At 51.1% G+C, this 20576-nt stretch overlaps 1 protein-coding gene and 1 long non-coding RNA gene across 2 annotated transcripts in view; one reads left to right on the top strand and one right to left on the bottom strand.

The window, feature by feature from the left end:
* Positions 1-645: 645 nt before the first annotated feature.
* Positions 646-20576, bottom strand: part of LOC128124043 (uncharacterized) — a 170398-nt gene continuing 150467 nt past the window's right edge. Inside the window, exon 2 of the long non-coding RNA XR_008222815.1 lies at positions 646-743. This is a non-coding gene — a long non-coding RNA (uncharacterized LOC128124043). The remainder of the gene's footprint in view (positions 744-20576) is intronic.
* Positions 11359-13838, top strand: Mesp2 (mesoderm posterior bHLH transcription factor 2). The gene is made up of 2 exons (XM_052760275.1): positions 11359-12207; positions 13008-13838. Exons 1-2 carry the CDS (start codon positions 11359-11361, stop codon positions 13275-13277), a joined length of 1119 nt encoding a protein of 372 aa, XP_052616235.1. The 3' UTR covers positions 13278-13838.

Raw genomic sequence — 20576 nt, 5'->3', positions numbered from 1 at the left:
CACGCGGTAGATGAGAACCAACTCCTGCTGCAAGTTGTCCTTTGACTTTCACATTCAAGGAGGGCACCCCTTCCTTACACACACACACACACACACACACACACACACACACACACACACACACACTGAGTGGAGGATAAAATTTGAAAAATCTTTTCATGAAGAATCTACTAGAACCTTACTAAAATTAAACAAACAAACCAAAGCCCAGGCCTGCAGAGAGGCTCAGTCAGTACGGTACTGCTGTGCAGAAATGAGGACCCACGTTTGGTCCCCCAGAGCTCACATAAAACACCAGGCACATCATCGTGCACCTGGAACCCGACACCAGGAAAGTGAAGACAGGAGGACCCCCAGGACTCCATGGCCAGTCAGTCTAGCTGAATCCGGGAGTTCTGGATTCACTGAGAAACCCTGTCTCCAAACAGGATGGAGAAATGACTGAGGAAGACAGCATCAGCCTCTGGCCTACACACACACACATGGCATGTGTCTCTACGTACTCGTGAGGTGGAGGCAGAAGAATTAGGAGCTCAAGGTCATCCTCAGGTATGTAGAGTGTTTGAGGCCAGCCTGGGCCACATGAGATCATATATATATATATATATATATATATATATATATATATATATATATATATATATTGGTTTTTTGAGACAGGGTTTCTCTGTGTAGCTTTGCGCCTTTTCCTGGATCTCGCTCTGTAGACCAGGCTGGCCTCGAACTCACAAAGATCCACCTGCCTCTGCCTCCCGAGTGCTGGGATTAAAGGCGTGCGAGATCATATTTTAAAAGTATACAATAAATAAAAACCAGCCAGGCGTGGTGGCACACACACCTTTAACCCCAGCAGCTGAGATTAGAATCGAGAGGGGGCGTGCAAAGCCAGTATAGGCTACATGAGACGCTGTCTTAAACCAGCAGAAAACAGCCGAGGAGGGCCCCAGGTCTCTCGGAGCCCTGTAGTCAGGCGCTGGTGCAGCTGTCCAGCAGAGGTGAACCTGCCGTTTGTTAGGATGTGGAGATGTGGCCACAGAGCTTCCCTCTGGGTGGGTTAAACTGGGGTGCTTATTTTCCCCAGTGTTTTCCTACTGCTCTGTAAGGTCTGGGTATCACTTTAGTGGAAGAAAGAAAAGAGGGAACGGAGGGAGGAGATGGGAGAGGAGGAAAGGGCAGACACTGTAGCCCCTGTGGTCCAGCTGGATGGACACGTCCCCTCCCCACGTCCCTCCTTCGCCATTGCAACCCCGGCAGGTGCCTAGTGCAGGCTCCATCTCCCATTTCACAGATGCTGCAGGTGAGACTCAAACCCGGCCTCTGCTGGCCCTGGGTAGGAGTGCCTCCACTAGACCTTGTTGTCCCGCCTGGCTTAGCCTTCCGGTCAGAGGAAAGCAGAGGGTGGGCTCCGAGCCCTGGCTGTGTTCCAGCTCCTTCAATGCCTGGGACCCCAGCCCCTCCCTGCTCCCCAGTCAGCCACGCTCTCGTTCACACCCTTCAACACACGCTGCACTGGTCCTGGCCCAGACCCACTACCCTGCCCTGCCCTGTCCTGCCCTGGCTCCAGCCAGTCCCTGCCTGCTGTAATCAGTGTCCTCTTTCCCTTCCAACTCCCCCCGCCAACCCCAAAATCCTGTGGATCCCACTGCCTTCCTAAGATCAAGCTCCCCACCCAGCTTGACCACACCATCTCCTACCTCTCCCACCCTGTGCCAGGGTTCGAATACCCCGGCCCTACCCACCCAGCCCCAGACTTCCAGGTCTGTCTCCTATTTTTTATTCTGTCAGTAACCCCTCTACATGTAGAAAACCCACAATTTGCCGGGCGGTGGTACACGCCTTTAGTCTCAGCATTTGAAAGGCAAAGGTAGGTGGATCTCAGTGAGTTCAAGGCCAGCCTGGTCTACAAAGTGAGTTCCAGGACAGCCAGGGCTACACAGAGAAACACTGTCTCAAAAAAAAAAAAAAGAAAGAAAGAAAGAAAGCCCACAATTTCAGGCCCTCCTTTACCATGGAGCCCTGCCTTGACGGCCTTCCTGATTTCCAGGCACCTTGCACACCAGGTCACCCCCAGACTCAGAGCTGACCTATCGGTCCTTTCCCTCCTCCCGACACAAGAGCAGGCCGCTTGTCCCTTAGCCCTGGCCCAAGTGTAATAAATAGTCTGTAATTCAAAGCCAGGCGCCATGGGGTTAGAATCTAGTGGCCTTACGTGACAGATGGCACCTCCATGGGCAAGAACAACACCGTGGGATGAGCCATGGGATTTGAACTCAGAAGTGCTCAAAACAGGCTCTTCTGAGGCCTGACAGGGAGAAACCCAGATCCTGGGGCGTCTCTGTGGCTTTGCCCTGGTGGCTGTCAGTGTCTGGGGCTCCCTATGACACTGGGGGTGCTCTGCCAGATGAAGCCTTGTCAGGAGGCTCCTTTGGCCATGCCCAACATCGGACATCAGTCCCAGGACCAGAAGAAGCGACTCAGAGCCCCTGGACACCTCCCATCTCTGGTCCAAGGATACAACCCTGCCTTTATTCTGGCTCCTGCCCCAAGTATTCTCTGGGGCTTTGAGGAGCTGGCTGTTTTGGAGGCCCGTGCACACTCCAGTTCCCAAGTTAACACCTTCTGCCCCGAGGGAGGCAGCCTTTCGTGTCAACAGGCAGCCAGAAGGTGTGAAGGCCGCCAGTGGCCTGGCCCAGGGGGAGCCCAGGCTGGCCCTCTCCACTGGCCAGTAATGAGAATACCACCCAGCCCTGCAGCCCCTGCCCACCTGCTCGTGCTGTGCCCTCCTGCCCTCCCTTTTCCCACAGCCTGACCCCCCGGGGCAGGGGACTCATGGGAGGAGGCAGAGAAGCCGGACCTGTAGTCGGGGGCCAGACCTTAATATGGCTTCAGCTTCCTGAATCTGCTCCTAAATATGCACAGCCATCAAGGGCAGGTTGGACCAGACACCACACACACACACACACACACACCCTCCTGAGGGCCAGAAATGGAAGCACATCCAGGTGATTCAGGACACCTGGTGTCTGAGGCAGTGTTGAGAGGCTGACAGGATGGTGGGCTGGTGCCTCGTCTCCCTGCATCTCCCTGTCTGATGCAACTGTAGCACACAGCACACAGCAGCGCAGATGTCTGGGGATTCCTGAAGGCAAGACTAGAGGGCAAGACTCAGGCCTAACTTGCTCGTGGGCACCTGGGGCAGATTCCAGCCCCATGAATATCTGGTTTTGCATGTCTGTGTTCAGGGGAATGCTTGAGGGCCACGGGGCTTCAGGGAAGCAGCAAATAGTTCTGATACGTGGGTCAGAACCCCACCTCCAGCAGGAAGTAGTTCTGAGTCTCCATTTCTAGTCTGGTCTGGTCTGATCTGTCTGTCTATCTGTCCACAACCTTCAGCTCTGACTTAGGTCCCCTGCCTCACGGTGCCAACCTCACCCAAGCTGAAAGGGCAAAAGTGACAGTGGTCTCAGAGCCCCATCCCTGAGAGCAGACTCAGCTGGGCCACAAGCCCCAGGCAGGGTGGGGTAGTGTCAGGTGGAAGTGCAAAGAGACCTCTCTCTGCACACTCCTTCTCTCTGCCCACTCCCACCTGGCACTCCCCGGTGTCCTCTCTCTAGCGATAGGCCTCTTCTCTAGAGGAATCTTATAGGCTTCAGACCCACTCGTCTACTCTGTGGACTTGTCGGGGGCCAAAACAATCATCTACCCAGCGCTTGCGGTCACCTTCAGGGTCGGGCCGCTCAATCTTTCATAAGGCAGCTCTAGGCAAGCGGCGGGGCTGAAGCATTGGTTCAGTGGAGAAGAGCACTTACTGCTCTTGCCGAGGACCTTGGTTCTGTTCCCGGCCCTCACAAGGTGGCTTACAACCGTCAAAACTGAAGTTACACGTGGTTGTGAGCCATCGTGTGGGGGCTGGGAACCGAATGCCAGTCCTCTGGGAGAGCGGCACGTGCTCTTAACCACTGAGTCATCCCCGCAGCCCCTCCTCTAAGGTTTGTTTGGTTCCTGAGATAGCCCTCTGTAGCCCAGGCTGGCCTACCACTCAGCACACAGCCTGGGCTGCCCTCAGAACTCCAGCCTCCTCCACTCCAGTCTCCGGAGTGCTGAGGTTACAGGTCTGAGTCACCATGCCTTTTCTTGTTGGGCTGAATACCCCCGAATCCTTCAGCTAGTTATCTGGTGACCCAGCTTAGAGGCCTCACCTAACCTCCCATCCCTGAGCAAGGGATTGTCTGCAGGGCTCACTAGTTGTGGCCTCTGGCTTCACCCCTTCCTGCTTGGGCAGCAGGTGCTTCACCTTCTTGGGTGAAGGCCCTGGCTTCTTGCCAATTCCAGCACAGCTTGGGGTTTGCTTCCGTGCCCTTGACACCTGGAAGGCAACTGCCCCAGCCTTCCACAAGTGCTGCTTGCCTCTCACCTGATGCCTCCTGAGCCTGAACTTTCACAAGGGTGCATGTGGGCCTATGCACCCCACCTTATTGCAGCTGATGGGGGGCAGGCCAGCCTGTCATGATGGCTTTGGGTTCTGGCTGGTAGCCATCATTTCCTGGGTACAGGTCTCACTCTAAATTAGATCAAGACATATCTTGGCTCAAGATCATAACCTTGTCGGTGTCTGGGCTGTAAAGACCCGTTCCAGGTGAACATGCCTCCATCACCTTCCAGAATACTAACTCTGATGTGAATTCACTTGACCAAGCTGCACCCAGCTGACATGGCCCCTCTGTCGATGAGGAAAACCAAACGCATACTCAATATGTCTGCTTAACATGGCGATTTGTTTTCTTTCCACATTAAAGAAATTCAGAGGTGGACAGTCCAGAGGCAGCACAGTACTCCATGCTGTAGTCAATGACGGAGTTTCTTTTGGCTCAGCCATCCTCAGCGTGTGGTTTCTGCCCTTGAGATTGACTTGAAATTATCTGGAGTTAGCTCAGGTTCCAGCCATTGCATAATTTTCAGGTAGAAAAAAAAAAAAAAGCCAGGAGTGTAAGGGGATAAGTACAGGATTGTACCTGAGTCTTGAGGCATTTTCCCAAGCCTGAAATGTACCTGCAATACAAGCTAGTCAGAAGGCTGAGGCAGGAGAATCACAAGTTTGAGTCCAGTCCAGGTAACATAATAAGACTCCTGTTTTTTGTTTGTTTGATTTTCAAGTTCTCCCAGAAGACCGAGCCAATGAAAACCACTGACATCTAGTTGGCCTTCCAATATGCAGGAGAAACCAGGCTGTAAGCAGATCTTCCCACTGCCTCACAGATCCCGTTGTTAAGGAAACAGGAAACAGGTTAAAGCAGAGGCAGTGTGGGTAATGAGCAGGGTCTCCTACACTCCTGAAGCCCGTGCACACTCTACTGATTCTGTTGGCCTGGTCTAGCCACTTCCTCCTCCCAGCACAGGAAGAGGGGAGCCTGTGCAGCCGGGAAGCTGAGGCCCAGACCCCAGCCTTCTTAGCCTCAACACACGGAGGGACAGATGACTGGAGGGACCAGTGAAGAGAAGATCAGAGGGCAAGACTCAGGCCTGGGGCAGATTCCAACATGGTAAATACCTGGTTTAGGCACACCTGCGTGGAGGGGGATGCTTGGCTCCAGGGCTTCAGGGCTTCAGGGACACAGCAGATAGTTCTGATACCCAAGTCAGAACCCCACCCCCAGCAGGAAGTAGTTCTGAGTCTCCATTTCTGGTCTAGTCTGGCTGGCCAGCACCTGCAGATCTGCGTGTAGCTCAGGTAACCACTGGACAAAGTGTGTACTGAGGATGGCCCCATGCTGGCTTCATGGAGGAAAAACCTGGACATTGGAGGGGATGGGAGTGTGGAGCGAGGCCAATGGTAAGAGTTCCAGAGACCCAGAACACTTTCCCTCTGCCAGGGCTGACGCAGAAGATGCCCGTGTCCTCATGGTCCAATCTATCCCTTCCCCCACTCATTTGCAGTCCCTGAACTTACTATTAAGAGGAACATCAGCTATGTGCTAAATGGTATGATACTCCCCCCCAACAATTACCCTGAGACCAGAGGCCTCACTTCATAGAAGGGAAAAAAAACAAAAACAAAAACAAAAACAAAAAAAACTGAAGTCGAGCCAAGCATGGTAGTGAAAGCCTTTATTTCCAGCACTTAGGAGGCAGACAAATCCTGTTTCAAAAAACAAAACAAACAAAACAAAAAACCAAAAAACAAAACAAAAAAGAAAAAACTAAAGTTGAATAAATTACCTAAGTCCTACCAGTTCGAAAGGGGTATTGCTGGGGCACTAAGCCAGGCCCAACACTATAGCCCTCAGCAGTAACCAGTGACCTACACAGTCTTTTTGTACCAAATAGAGGCTGATGAAGGATTGACTTTCGTCTACCTCTGGACAAATAAGGATGGCATTAAGTGCACCCTATGCTTCAAGAGTCTGGCTGATGGGGCTGGAGAGATGGCTCAGAGGTTAAGAGCACTGACTGCTCTTCCAAAGGACCCAGGTTCAATTCCCAGCACCCACAAGGCAGCTCACAACTGTAACTCCAGCTCCAGGGGACCCAACACCCCCTCACAGACATACATGCAGGTAAACACCAATGGACATTAAACAAAAATAAATAAAATATAAGAGTCTGGCTGAGGAGCTTCAAGAGCTCAGCGAATAGGCAGGGTTCCTTACATCTTCTAGAAATATACTCTGAAACCCTACCGTCAGCCTAGGACCTGGGCTCTGGAGCTAGCTCATCACAGGAGTGGGCCAGATTAGCCCAGAGAGGAAAAAGTACTACGTACCATGTTCAGGGCTCTGTCTGCTGGTAGACTCTAGGTGTTTACCAATCCCTTCACAGGAAATCCCTCAGGCTGGCTCTACAGGTCGGGGAGGGGTAGAATAATGTCAGAAACTCAGAACTTTCTGGAGATTAGGAGGCCAGTTCACACACTGCGTTCCACAATTACACGTTTAGCTGTCCACGCACCAGGCAGAACACTCACAAATAAATTAATAAAAAATGACAGGATTTTTGTTTTGAGAGGCATGAATTAGAAACTCCAAGAGAGCCGGGTGGTGGTGGCACACGCCTTTAATCCCAGCACTGGGGAGGCAGAGCCAGGTAGAGCTCTGTGAGTTCAAGGCCAGCCTGGGCTACAGAGTGAGTTCCAGGAAAGGTGCAAAGCTAAACAGAGAAACCCTGTCTCGAAAAACCAAAAAAAAAAAAAAAAAAAAAAAAAAAAAAAAAAAAGAAAGAAAAGAAAAAAGAAAGAAAGAAACTCCAAGAGAAATGTTTATCTGAAATTTCAAGTGACTGTTTTTGTGGTTCTGGGAATTGACCCAGGGCCTTGGCCACAGTAGGCCAGCGCTTTACTGAGCCTATCAGTCTAAAATTTCAGATGCAAATGCAAATGAAGATAATCCATGTAGAGAGCCACATCTGGGTAGGTAGAATTAACATTTAATGTTCTATCACGGCAGGTAATTGTGGCTAATTGTATATTTTCAAATAGCTAAGGGGAAAGACTGATGGCTAATACTTGTAATCCTAGCACTCGGAAAGCTGAGGCAGGAGCATTTTCATGAGTTTGTAGCCAGCTTGATCTAAAAGACACTGTCTCGAAAAACTTAGACCTGGGCATGGTTTCATATGCTTGTAATTCCAGTGCTTGGGAGGTGAATATAGGAGAGTTGACAGTTCAAGGTCAGCCTCAGGTACATACGGAGTTCAAGGACAGCCAGATGGACTTGATACCCTGTCTCCTAAAAAATGGTGTCAGAGTGGTATTAGTCTGGGAAGGGTACAGTCAGTCATGAAGATTTTCAGGGCTGCCTATTGGATGTGGATTGAATATGTTCCCACAGGTTCCTGAGTTAGAATTTTGATTCTCGGTGTAGCAATGGTAAGAGGTGGTATGGAAACGGATCTGTTGGCATCTACTTACAGTGCCAACATTTGAGAGACAGAGACAGGAGAATCAGTCCCACGTCTAAGTCCAACCTGGGCTCTATGCTTGAAGACAGTGGGGACTTTTAAGATATGGCATCTCACAAGAGGTATCTGGGCTGTCCTCAGAAGGATCAGTGTGTTCTCACAGGCAGTTCCTGTCAGAGACAGTTGTTATAGAAAGGGCAAAACTGTGTGGTAGCACAAACCTGTAATCCCAGCACCTGGGAGGCAGAAGCAGAAGCAGAGACAGACCAACAGATCTCTATGTGTTCAAGGCCAGCCTGAGCTACACACAGTAAGACCCTGTCTGGGGGCGGGGTAGAAGAATATTTAAGAGTTTTTTAAAATTAGATTTTAGGAAATTCAAAACATGACAGAGAAAGGAAGAGTTGGTTTTATTGTTTCGTTTGCAGTACTGGGGATGAAACCTGGGTTCTGGCACATCCAGACAAATGGTCAGTCACTGAGTTCATCCTCAGACCTGAAAGATGGAAATGAAAATGCAGGGAATCTCCCAGGAAATGAAGCAACAAGATAAATCAAGAGATGGAAATAAAAGAGAAAATAGAACTCATCCAGGAGGTTCAACTGAACTACATAATGAGACCTTGTCTCAAAAAAAAAAAAAAAAAAAAAAAGGGCCGGAGGTGGTGACACACACCTTTAGTCCTATCACAGGCAGGTAGGTGCGAGTTTGTGCCCAGCCTGGTCTGCACAATGAGTCCCAGGACAGCTAGAGCTTCATAATAGAGAGACCCTGTCTCAAAAAATAAAAGAAATTCGTGTCGTTGGAGGCTGGGACATTCTGAACACAGTGCCAACGTGCCGTGAGGGCCTATGGCGGAAGCCATCCCAAGTCTAAACAGAATGAGCTTTGAAGAGAGCCTGCCTTTTAGTGCCAACATGTCGTGAGGGCCCATGGCGGAAGCCATCCCATGTCAAAACAGAGTGAGCATGGAAGAGAGCCTGCCTTTTTTACAAAGCCAAGTTCAGTCGGGAGAGCAGAGCCCTGTGGCCCGGGCACCTCCCAAAGGCCCTGCCCTCCTCAGTGTTGGGCTGGGGAGTATTTTCAACACAGGAGTTCCAGAGGGCTGACCCAAAACCTAGTCAGTACTGTGTACTCCCTAAGGAGACCTACCTGAGTTCATGAGTTCACATAGATGCCGTGAATGAGCCAGAGGACCATGGATGACCACCTAGTACTGTCAGTCTGGAAAGTCACAGGTCCTTTGGGGGTGTGGCTTCATCTGTCAGGTCCCATTTCTCACAGTGAAATATTTGAGTATGCAATAAAAAGTTAACTTTTTAAATGATAACATTTACATAGCCATTATTTACTCCAGGCTTTACCAGTTAAATCAATTCTTGAAAAAATTTTAAATTTATTTAAATAAACTAAAACTTTTCATTTATTTTCATGTATTTGTGTATAAGAATATTTTGTGCACATGCATGTATGTACATTATGTGTGCCCGTTGGATCCTCTGGAATTGGAGTCATAGATGGTTGTAAGTCATTATACAGGTGCTGGGAATCGAACCCAGGTCCTTTGTAAGAACAATAAGTGCTCTTAACCACTGAGCCATCTCTTCAGCCCTTCTCTTTTTTTACTTTTTTTAAGAAATGATTTATTTATTTGCATTGGTGTAACTGTGTAAGGGTGTCAGATCCCTTGAACTGGAGTTACAGACAGTTGTGAGCTGCCATGTAGGTGTTAGGAATTGAACCCTGGCCCTCTGGAAGAGCAGCTAGTGCTCTTAACCACTGAGCCATCTTTCCAGTTCCTCTTGAGCACTCTAGTCACAGTGACCTTGACTTACTGATTACTGATATTTTAAATTATCCAACTGCTCAAAACTCACAAAGCCTCCCCATGGTCTTGAGACTAGAATCCAACTCCTCGGCCTGGTTCCAGATGTGTCTGGCCCTCACACCACCACCCTAGCAGCACCCTGCCATCCCACCACCAGGCCCTCCCTTCTGGCATGCTCTCCATGTCCCCCCTAATCAAATGATGCTCTTGGTTCAAGGCCCAGCGGCAACTGCTCACGCTAAGGCCCAACCATCCCAGGTACTCTCGTTTAACCCTTTCCTGGAGCTGATGCAGGGCATGGGTGCCTTGTTTAAACTGTAATTGCCCCTCAGGGGAACCTGTATGTCCTAAGTTGTATTACCTTAGTTATTTCTCACAACAGGCCTGGGAGGAGACACCCTACTTATTCCTGCTTTACCCACCAGAAGGACAAGTTCAGACAGGTGAAGGGCCCAGCATAAAGGCAAGTGAGTGCCCATAAATGCTTTGGTATGATAGGACATGGGTTTTATTTGTTTAGTTTTTTGAGACAGGGTCTCATGTAGTCCAGGCTGGCCTCAAACTTTCTATCTAACTAAGGATGGACTTGAACTCCTGATCCTCCTGCCTCTACCTCCCAAGTGCTTAGATGATAGCCATGAGCCCCTTCCCTGGTGGAAGTATCTGGGTTTTTTGCTTCGGTTTTCTTTTCTGGGACAAGGTCTTAATAAGGAGTACAGGCTGACTTCAAACACTGCCCCACCCCCATCCTCCTGCCTCAGTCTCCCGAGTGCTAAATTACTGGTATACGCCACCACACCTGACTGTGTCGTCCCTTCTTTATAAGTGGCAGGTGCAATTAAGGCACACTGCCAGCACTTTCAGATCATCCAGTGGGGGCCAGATGAGGACACTAAAGGCTCCGGGGAACTAGATGACTTCAAGGCGACACGAGGCATAATTGGCTTTGGCACCCACTTCCTCCCATTTCCTCTTCCCATTCCTTTCCTCCAGGCTGCTGGGTTCCATTTTTAGGGGGGTAGAGATAGCTGTGAGATATGAGACGACTTTCTCAGTGTCATTCAGCAAATTAGCTAATGTGGGGTCTGAGGACACACGTCCTGCCTCTGTGGACAGATTCCTCCGGGCCCGTCACTGGGTCAGTCCTGTGCCGCACACCTGAAGGCACCGGGGAGAAGTTACTAGGAATAGCAGCTCATCATAGGCTAATGACAAGGGGTGGCCACGCCTCAAGTGGACCGATGAGGCACACGAGGGACAGCCGGGCACCCGGCAGCCCGTGGAACTGCCATCCACAGTGGCAGCGGGTTCCTGTTGACTCCCCCTGCAGTAGCGGGGCGGAGTGCGGGTGGGGGCTCAGTGAGAAGCTTAGCAGCTCCATCCAGATGCGAATTGTCCCTCCCACACTTCCCGGCAGCAGGGGCCTCAATTAGAGCCTTCGAGGGGTCAGAATCCACACCTCCGCAAATGGGCCCGCTTTCCCAGGGCCCCCCTGCCCAGACCTTCCCTGGGCTCTGTGGGTTTTGACACCTCTCTGCAACCTGGCAGGGGGGCCACCTCACACCTTTGGGCCAGATAAAAGCTAGGACCTGGAGGTGACCGGTGACCGGTCCAGCTTCCCAGAGTCACACCAGCCATGGCCCAGTCACCTCCTCCTCCTCCTCCTCCTCAGGGCCTCCCGGGCCTCGACCACTGGGTCTTCTCCCAGGGCTGGGGCTGGGCCCAGCACTCGGACTCCACGTCCCCGGCCTCATCCTCCGATTCATCCGGATCGTGTCCCTGCTACATCCCCCGCTGCCCCACGCAGTCCGCGGGCCTGGCCCGCAGCGCCAGCAAAGCCCAGGCTGCCCCGACGGCGGCGCCCCGACGGGCACGGCCGGCGCCCGCGGGAGGCCAGCGGCAGAGCGCCAGCGAGCGGGAGAAGCTGCGCATGCGCACGCTGGCCCGCGCGCTGCACGAGCTGCGCCGCTTCCTGCCGCCGTCCGTGGCGCCCGCCGGCCAGAGCCTGACCAAGATCGAGACGCTGCGCCTGGCCATCCGCTACATCGGCCACCTGTCGGCCGTGCTGGGCCTCAGCGAGGACAGTCTGCAGAGCAGGCGCCGACGGAGCGCGGACACCGCGTCCTCTCACCGATGCCCTCTGTGCCCCGACGGTGGCCCCTCGCAGGCTCAGATGCTTGCCCCTGGCCTGGGATCAGCCATCAGTGGTGGGGTGCCCTGGGGGTCTCCTCCCGCTTGTCCTGGACCCCGAGTCTCACCTGAAAACCTTGGGAGCAGGATCTCCAACGTGGATCCTTGGGTGACACCTCCCTATTGTCCCCAAATACAGTCACCCTTGAACCAGTCCCTAGGGAGAGCCCCTGACACCTCTCACTGGACACCACCCCAAGCCTGTTCTGGCATGCAGACATCCCCAGAACCTAGGGACAAGACTGGACCCTGGTCACCATCCACTGCTCCTGCAGAGCTGACTGAAGTGTACCAGGTAGGTCCCAGGGCCCCTGCCGCTTTCCCCCAGGGAGGTCCCCAGGCTTCGGTTGGAAATAGAGTGGATGGGTGGTCTCTAGTCTGTGCAGGGTCTCCTACTTTCCAGGTCCCAGGTTTTCCAATGAAGGGGAGGATGAACGGAGCCTTATTGGCAACTGTAGGGGAAGAGATGAGGCCTTGGGAAGTTCAGACCACCGCCACGGTTACCATCGAGGCTGTGCAACAGCCTCCACAGCCCGGGGAAGAGAGGATGGCCCTCGGGTTTACACAGAGGCCAGGGTGGAAGGTGAGGGGCTGCACTTGCCAGGAAATTCTAAGTTCAGAGCAGGAGTGAGTGAAGCCCAGGGGGATTGGCAGCACTTCCTGAATAGATTCTTCTGGAGTTGGTGACCTGTGGGTCTGCTTTGAGGTTTATTCATTCATAGATGTCTTGTGGTCCACAAAAGATTATATTAATGACTAAGTTTTACTGAGCAATCACTGTTTGCCTATACCATTCTTTGAACTTTACCTGTATCTGTTTATTCATCCCTGCTAATACAGCCCTATAAAGCATTAGCATCCCCATTTTACAGGTGGGAAAACTGAGATGGAGAGGCTTCTTTCTCATAGCTAGTGAGTAGCAGAGCTAGGATTTGAAGGTTGGCAGTGTGTCTCCAGAACCAGTGATCTTGACCTCTGCGCCCTACTGCACTGTTGGGGCCCTCCAGACACCACCCGCTACACTCTGGGGAAACAGCCAGGTTTGAAATCTGCCATCAGTGGCCAGGGAGCAAGCCCTTCTTGTTTCTCTTGCAGAGTGTTTCCGTGTCTCCAGAACCCTGCCTGTCCCTGGGAAGCCCACCCCTCCTGCCTGGCCCTTCATGCCAGAGACGTCAGCCTCAACCTCAGTGGGGCTGCTGGGGCCACAATGCCGAGGTGCTGTCCAGCTCCGATGACCCGGGTTCCAGCCCTGCCTTCCAGCTCCCCGCAGCCAGCCCCATCCCAAGCTCAGGCCTGCAGCTCAGTGGCTGTCCTGAACTTTGGCAGGAAGACCTGGGAGGACCCCCACTGAATATCTTCTACTAATAATGGCCTTGCCTGCACCCTGTCAGTGTGGAGTCGGGGCTGATGGGGAGTGCCCTCATCTCTTCTGTGACATTTTGGGCTTTCTTTAGTCATGGATCCCTTTTCCCAGGTGATGCCTTCCATGGAAGCTGTCTGGAATAGACAGATAGTAGGTACCTTCCCTGACTGGAGGGGGCTGTGACAGTACCCTCTACTTCTAGGTATCCTCCTAGAGCAGCGGCTCTCAACCTTCCTAATACTGGGACCCTTTAAAACAGTTCCTCATGTTGTGGTGACCCCCAACCATACAGTTATTTTCATTGCTACTTCATAACTGTACTTTTGCTACTGTTATGAATCATAATGTAAATATCCGTGTTCTCTCATGGTCTCAACCCCCAGGTTGAGACCCGCTGTTCTGAAGGCTCAGAGCTCTGTAGAGTCTAAGCTGCTGTGAGAACGAGGTGCCCTAGGTCTGGGAGAAGAACATATCCATGCCCTGCTTGCTGGTGACAGCTGGCCAGCATCTTATATGCTTGTTTTATAATTGCTTTATAATTAAAAAGAAAAGGGAAACCAACAAAAAAATGTGTTTGCTTCTGATTTTCTTTTATACATTTCCTTGTTTTTTTTTTTTGTTTTGTTTTGTTTTTTCGGTTTTTCGAGACAGGGTTTCTCTGTGTAGCTTTGCGCCTTTCCTGGGACTCACTTGGTAGCCCAGGCTGGCCTGGAACTCACAGAGATCCGCCTGGCTCTGCCTCCCGAGTGCTGGGATTAAAGGCGTGCGCCACCACCACCCGGCTTTTCCTTGCTCTTTTTTTTTTTTTTAAATTTATTTATTTATTATGTATACAGCATGTATGACTGTAGGCCAGAAGAGGGCGCCAGATCTCATTACAGATGGTTGTGAGTCACCATGTGGTTGCTGGGAATTGAACTCAGGACCTCTGGAAGTGCAGTCAGTGCTCTTAACCTCTGAGCCATCTCTCCAGCCCTTCCTTGCTCTTTTAAAAGGGAAAGCGTTGATGTTGAGTGGGGAACAAGCCTGCCACTCCTCCCCTTCTGCGATCCAAGCCTGCCAAGGTTGCCGTGAGCTCACTGTTTGGGCTAGCCTGCACCTTCCTGCCTTGAGACAGGGTCTCTCACTAAACCAGAAGATCACTGTTTGGGCTAGCCTGCACCTTCCTGCCTTGAGACAGGGTCTCTCACTAAGCCAGAAGATCACTGTTTAGGCTAGCCTGCACCTTCCTGCCTTGAGACAGGGTCTCTCACTAAACCAGAAGATCACTGTTTGGGCTAGCCTGTACCTTCCTGCCTTGAGACAGGGTCTCTCACTAAACCAGAAGATCACTGTTTGGGCTAGCCTGTACCTTCCTGCCTTGAGACAGGGTCCCTCACTAAACCAGAAGATCACTGTTTGGGCTAGCCTGTACCTTCCTGCCTTGAGACAGGGTCTCTCACTAAACCAGAAGATCACTGTTTGGGCTAGCCTGTACCTTCCTGCCTTGAGACAGGGTCCCTCACTAAACCAGAAGATCACTGTTTGGGCTAGCCTGGCTGGCCACCTCAGGTTCAGTCTATCTCTGCTTCTCAATGCTGGGGCTGCAGACACACCCAGCCATACCTAGCTTTTTGTAAGAATCCTGGGGATCCTCATGCTTGAAGAGCAAACACTTTTACTGACAGCCGTTTCCCCAATCCCTCGCCCCATTTCATCTTAATTCCCTCTTAAAACAACTGTGTCCTAATTCAGTCCCCTTCTGAGGCACTAGATGGTAGGGATTACGTTTGCTTTCTGTCACTAACAAAATACCAAGGTAATTCAATTAAAAAGGGAACATTAATCTTGGTTCATAGTTCTGGAGGTTCTGGTCTAGATCAAGTTGCTTTTGACCTCACGAAGACAGAGGTCATCACAAGAAAGCATGACAGAGCAGAGCACACACTCCAGGAACCTAGAAGCAGAGAGAGGTAGCCTCAGGTCCTCTTGCACGGTCTCACCTCCCATAGTACATCCTGGGCACCAAGCCTTCAACACACAGACCTGTGAGGGCACATGCAAAATCTAAATCATAGCGAGGGGCTTCAATCTCAGTTCTAAGGGGACCCCGTTCAACCTGATGTTAAGTGCCAGGGAAAAGTTATTCCCTAACAAATCAGGTAAATTATAGGGAGACCCATAGTCAGTACCTAGATTTTAAATGCAAAATGAAAAGATGAGGATTTTACAGGGCGTGGAGACCATTTCATGCTTCAGTCACTAGTAAATCCTGTTACTTGGATTTGGGCCATCTTCAGAAGCCTAGCAGGCTCTGGGGAAAGGATATAATGATCTACTAGCAGGTGGAGGCAGCTAATGTTTTGAGTTGACTGGGGGAGAGCAGAGAGTTGAGGAGGGAATCTCAGAGGAGGCAAGATTAAGTGGAGCCCTGTGAGTTCATAATGAGGAATCCATCCTTCTTGTGTTGCAGATTATAGAGGCTGGGAACATCAGTGAAATGATGGGCGGGGCGGGGGGGTGGAATCTTGGGCCCTTTCACCACTTCGTTAAAAAAAGCCACTAGGGCTGAGGATGTACAGTGTGTGCCTCACATGCAGAAGGCCCTAGGTTCAATCCCCAATACTATATAAAACTGGGCCATGATGGTACACACCTGTAATCTCAGCACTGGGGAGATGGAGGCAGGAGGAGCATCCTCAGCCACATAGCAAGTTCAAGGCATCATGGGATACATCAGACTCTGGATCAAATACAAGTCACCAAAACAGCCTTGGTGGAGAGAGGGAAGGGAGGAAGCTGTTGATTCCCTGGCCAGGATCTTGGCCATACATGGGGCCTCCCATGTGTAAGGACCCTGATCCTATATGGCAGCCCATGGTGTATTGATGTACCCTTAGGCAAGTTACTCTCTTGTTAGCAGAAGTTTCGGTCCCACCAGCAGCTCCCAAATACACACACTGAGGCTTATATTAGTTACAAATGTTCAGCTAATAGCTCAGGCTTGTTACTAGCTAATTCTAACATTTAAATTAACCCATATTTCTTACCTATGTTTTGTCACATGGCTTGATACCTTTTCTCAGTACAGCACGCCCATCTTGTTTCTCTCTTTGTCTGCTGGTGATTCTCTCAAATTCCACCCTTTTTCCTCCCAGCATTCTCAGTTTGGCTCTCCCGCCTAAGTTCATCCTGTTCAGCTATTGGCCAGTCAGCTTCTTTATTAAACCAATCACAGCGACATATATTCACACACTGTAAAGAAATATTCCACACTCCCTCTCTGAGCCTCAGTTTCCTCCTCTCCTAAAGGAAGAGCTGGCTTAGATGATTATTAAAGGTCTATTTTTTTTCTCTCTCTCATCTCTTAGAAGTAGTCTAGTTCCAACTTTGGGGCCTAATAGTCCTTAAGGACTGTCACTAATCCTGGAAAGATGAGAAAAGTTACAGCACACACACACACACACACGTATACACACACACAAGCACACTCACACACAGGCCCCACTTACTTTAGTGCACACTACACTCAGCTCTTCCCTGCTGAATAACTGTGGGTGAGCTATGAAACTCCTTTGAGTCTGTTCCTCCCAGTGTGCAGTGAAGATCGTAATAGACCCCACCTGCCCCTCAGGGTTCCTATACTTGGCACAGGATAGCGGCTCAAGAAATGGAGTAGCTGAATAGGGTCACAGCACCTATGAGCCAGTCAGGTGACTCCCAAACTCAATTGAGTATTGAGCCACCTAGGCACAGTGTCCCACTTAGAGAGGGACTTTGAGGTCCAGACAGGATTGGACACAATAGTTCTTTCTTGCACCTTTATTTTCCAGTTGAGGAGAGAGATCTAGGGCGGAAAGCAACTTTCCATAGCTCCCAGCTTGGTGTGGGCATCACATCCCTGACTCCAGGATGCTGCTCCTCCTTCCCAAGAGGACACAGGTCTGGGTGCCTGTTCCACTAGACTGGCCCCACGGCAGAACCAGGCAAGTGCCAAAGCTTCCTATGATTCACACTTGCCTAGGATGAGCTCCCAAAGGAACAGAGAGAGATCATCCCTGCCACAGTCCCCAGCACCAAGGCCCCACAGGGTGGGGGTGGGGGAGGAGACCCACCTACCAGTTGCAACTGGAAATGAGCATCCTCTGGAATTTGACAGCCTGGGTCCCCAGGTCCCTTCCATGTGTTCCTTGATGGCCACCACCTATGGGGACCATCCCCTCAGTCAACCCAACCAATTACCTGGCTGGAGCTTCCTGGAAGGCTAGACAACCTGATGATGCTTCTGGAATAGCAAAAGCCAGCTCAAGTAACTCCTGCCTCTTTGTGTCTCCTAGAAGCAGGCGGGCTCAGTCTTGCCTCTCAAAGCTGTCCCCTCTACCCATCCCTTGTCTTCGAGTCTCATGCAGACTGCCACGAGCAGTCTCTCTTAAAGCAGGGAGAATGGTGACATTGGGATGATTGGGGACCCTTTTAGCATCTTTAGGAGACTAAACACTGCCTGAGTACTCACCTAGGACATCTAATGGCCCTGTGATACAGAGGCCATACCTGTTCTGCATGCAGGCAATTGAGGTTTGGAGGAGTGGGCATGCTTGGCTCGGAATCAAGGCTGCAGTAAAGGTTAACTGAGCTAGGTTCATCCCTCATCTTCAGATGCTATTCTGAGACCACTGGGGCTGTTGCTGTCCACGGGAAGCATCCTCATCCCTGGTGGCAATGAGGAGTCCATCCCCTGGCAGACAGAGGCTGGACAGGCAGTTGACAGCCTACAGTCTAGTTAGTTCCTGCTCTGGAGCCTTGACTAAGCTCCTGTGGGCAGGCTTTTGGCTCTGGGTATCTGGACTGCATCTCAGGGGACTGGCATCTTCCAGCCACACAGAGCCTTATGAATGCCAGCATTTTAAGGAGACAGGGAACAGGAGCTTGTAAATGTGGGTGTCACAGACTCTAGCTCAGCTCCAAGTAAAGGATAGGTTACCACTAACTTGTGACAATAGAGTCAGAGGCCAGCTCCTATGCCAGCGTCATGACTTAAGCTCTCAGGCCTCAGCTTCTTTATCTGTAAAGCTGAGATAGGTGTGGCTGTGTAGCTCCACAGTGCTTCATGTGCCTAGCATGCATTAGGTGTGATCCACAGCACTGAAAACATCAAAAACAAAACAAAACACCGAGATTAAGATAGTTTATGATCATTTAGCATCAGCTAAGAAAGAGAGGGTGCTGGTAGATTTCTTCCTGGTAAGCCAATTCTCCCCTGTGATATCCACAGGGTCCCAAAATGGTGAGACTAACCCCTCCCCCGCCTGAATGCCAGAAGGTCAAGTGCCAGCCATGGCTGCTGGGTACTGGCGACAGGAAGGGTTCGTGCAGAGTGAAGGAGCCCGGACATTTAATCTAGGGCAGCCCAGGGAGCCTCCGGCAGGGCCCCTCACCAAGGCTGGCCACAGGAGCTTGCCCTCCTCACCCTTTGATATGCAGATAGAAGGGGGGAAGTGGGGAGCGCCCCGCCCCAGTACCTGACCACCCCCTTCTCACTTGGGAAGGAGGGCTGCTTGGAGCCAGATGAGGCTAGGGACGGTGGCACTTGCTATGTAGCTAAGAATGACCTTGAACGCCTGTTCCTCCTGCCCCTGTGTCCAGAAGTCAAACCAAAAGCCAGAGAGATTGTCTGCCGCTGAGACCGGAAGACTACTCACTTCAGATACCCATATCAGATGGAGAACACTCACTGTGGACTTCTGGCCTCCACACACACGTGGATACACATGTGCACACGTGTATACATGTACACACACCTGTTAATATTCTGACCCGCCCCTTGGAGCCGTCCTGTGTTCTGACATAGAAGTCTCTTCTTAAGGAAAAAACTCCCCTGGGGTGTGCCTGATGCCACATGCATTTAATCCCAGCACTCAGGCAGCAAAGGCAGGCAGTATCTGTGAGTTCAAGGCTAGCCTGGTCTACATATGGAGGCCATCCAGGGCTACAAAATAATTATTAATGTTTGAAAAACGATTCCTGTTGGGAAGTAACGTTTGTGGGTAATAAGTGATGTCCCAAGGTCCCCTATGGCTGTCAGTCACCTTTTTTTTCCCTTGAGACTATCCGGCAGGGCCTGGTACGGCTGAGGCTGCATGAGCTTCCTACAACCAGGCTGGAAAAATTTTTTTTTTACTGAAAAGAACCGACTCCTCACTTGGGCCCACAGTAAGAAAAGAATAAAAGCCTGATAGCCCTGCCTACCTTCTCTGTCTGTCTCTTAAGCTATGAGACCAGGGGCTCAGTCAGTAAAGGACTTGCCATGTAAACATGAGGATCCAAGTTCAGCACGTGACTCGGCACCCATGTATAAAGCTGTGGTGCCAACCTCCGCACCCATGTATAAAGCTGTGGTACAAACAGTAGCCCCGGCTCTGGGAGGGGGAGACAGGAGGGTTTGCAGGGCTCAGTAGACAAGCTCTAAGTTCAGTAAGAGACTCTGTCTCTAAAAAAAAAAATGAATAAATAAGCTTGAGACAGAGATGGGCTTGGGAGGCACTGGCCCCCTTTACCTGTACTTCCCAGTGTGCCTATTATGTTTGACTCCCTCCCTCCGTCCCTGTTCCTCAAATAGGGTTTCCCTAGAATGACCTCCAACTCCTGGTCCTTCTGCCTCTGCCTGCCGGGAATAGGAGTGTGCCACTGTGCCTAGCTTGCTTGTCTTTTTAATTTGCAAATGGAGGCGGGCGGCCCAGATCTGTGGGCTTTTGTGCTTCCTCTGCTGGCCTCGGGGGTCAGTATTTATCTGGCACAAGAGGCTGGTCCTCAGCACTAACCACTCGCCACTCTTCAAGTCCTCCCAAGCTCTCCTCACCCTATAACCCTAACCCTAAAGTATCGGGTTTTGAACCCTGGTCCCCAGCATGAATATACACTATTCATAACCTCTAAGCCATATCAGCACCTTGAAATATTGAGGGACAAATAGCACTTTTATTTTCTAAAACCCTAACCCTAACCCTCACCCAGTGGCCTGCTTGCCTCTAACCCTCAGCCCGACCATTCTGTCCCCTGGAAAATCCACCTTGGAGCCTGGAGAGGAGGTACATGCCCTAAGTCATAACTCAGTATTTAAGATCGGGGTCTCTACAGTACTACCCTTCCCTCATTGTCCCAGGTGCCCAGTGTCTCTTTGATAGGATGTGAGGGCCACAGTCAGCACTCTGCCCCCTTGAGATTTGGTAGGGTAGATCCCGTAGGAGCCACCATATCCACTCCCTCCCCCAATCCTCTGGGAGATTCCTCAGCGCCCAACCCTGAAAACCTGTCCTTGGACTCAG

Source organism: Peromyscus californicus, unplaced genomic scaffold (assembly GCF_007827085.1).
Source record: "Peromyscus californicus insignis strain IS unplaced genomic scaffold, ASM782708v3 Scaffold_4__1_contigs__length_199733344, whole genome shotgun sequence".
Lineage (NCBI taxonomy): Eukaryota > Metazoa > Chordata > Mammalia > Rodentia > Cricetidae > Peromyscus > Peromyscus californicus.
This window is presented reverse-complemented; position numbering and strand designations above follow the sequence as displayed.

Bases quoted from the DNA above. Each gene is read 5' to 3' on its own strand.
- Mesp2 (XM_052760275.1), top strand. From the start codon at position 11,359: ATGGCCCAGTCACCTCCTCCTCCTCCTCCTCCTCAGGGCCTCCCGGGC. The intron at 12,208-13,007 runs GTAGGTCCCAGG...TTTCTCTTGCAG, and splicing joins AGCTGACTGAAGTGTACCAG to AGTGTTTCCGTGTCTCCAGA.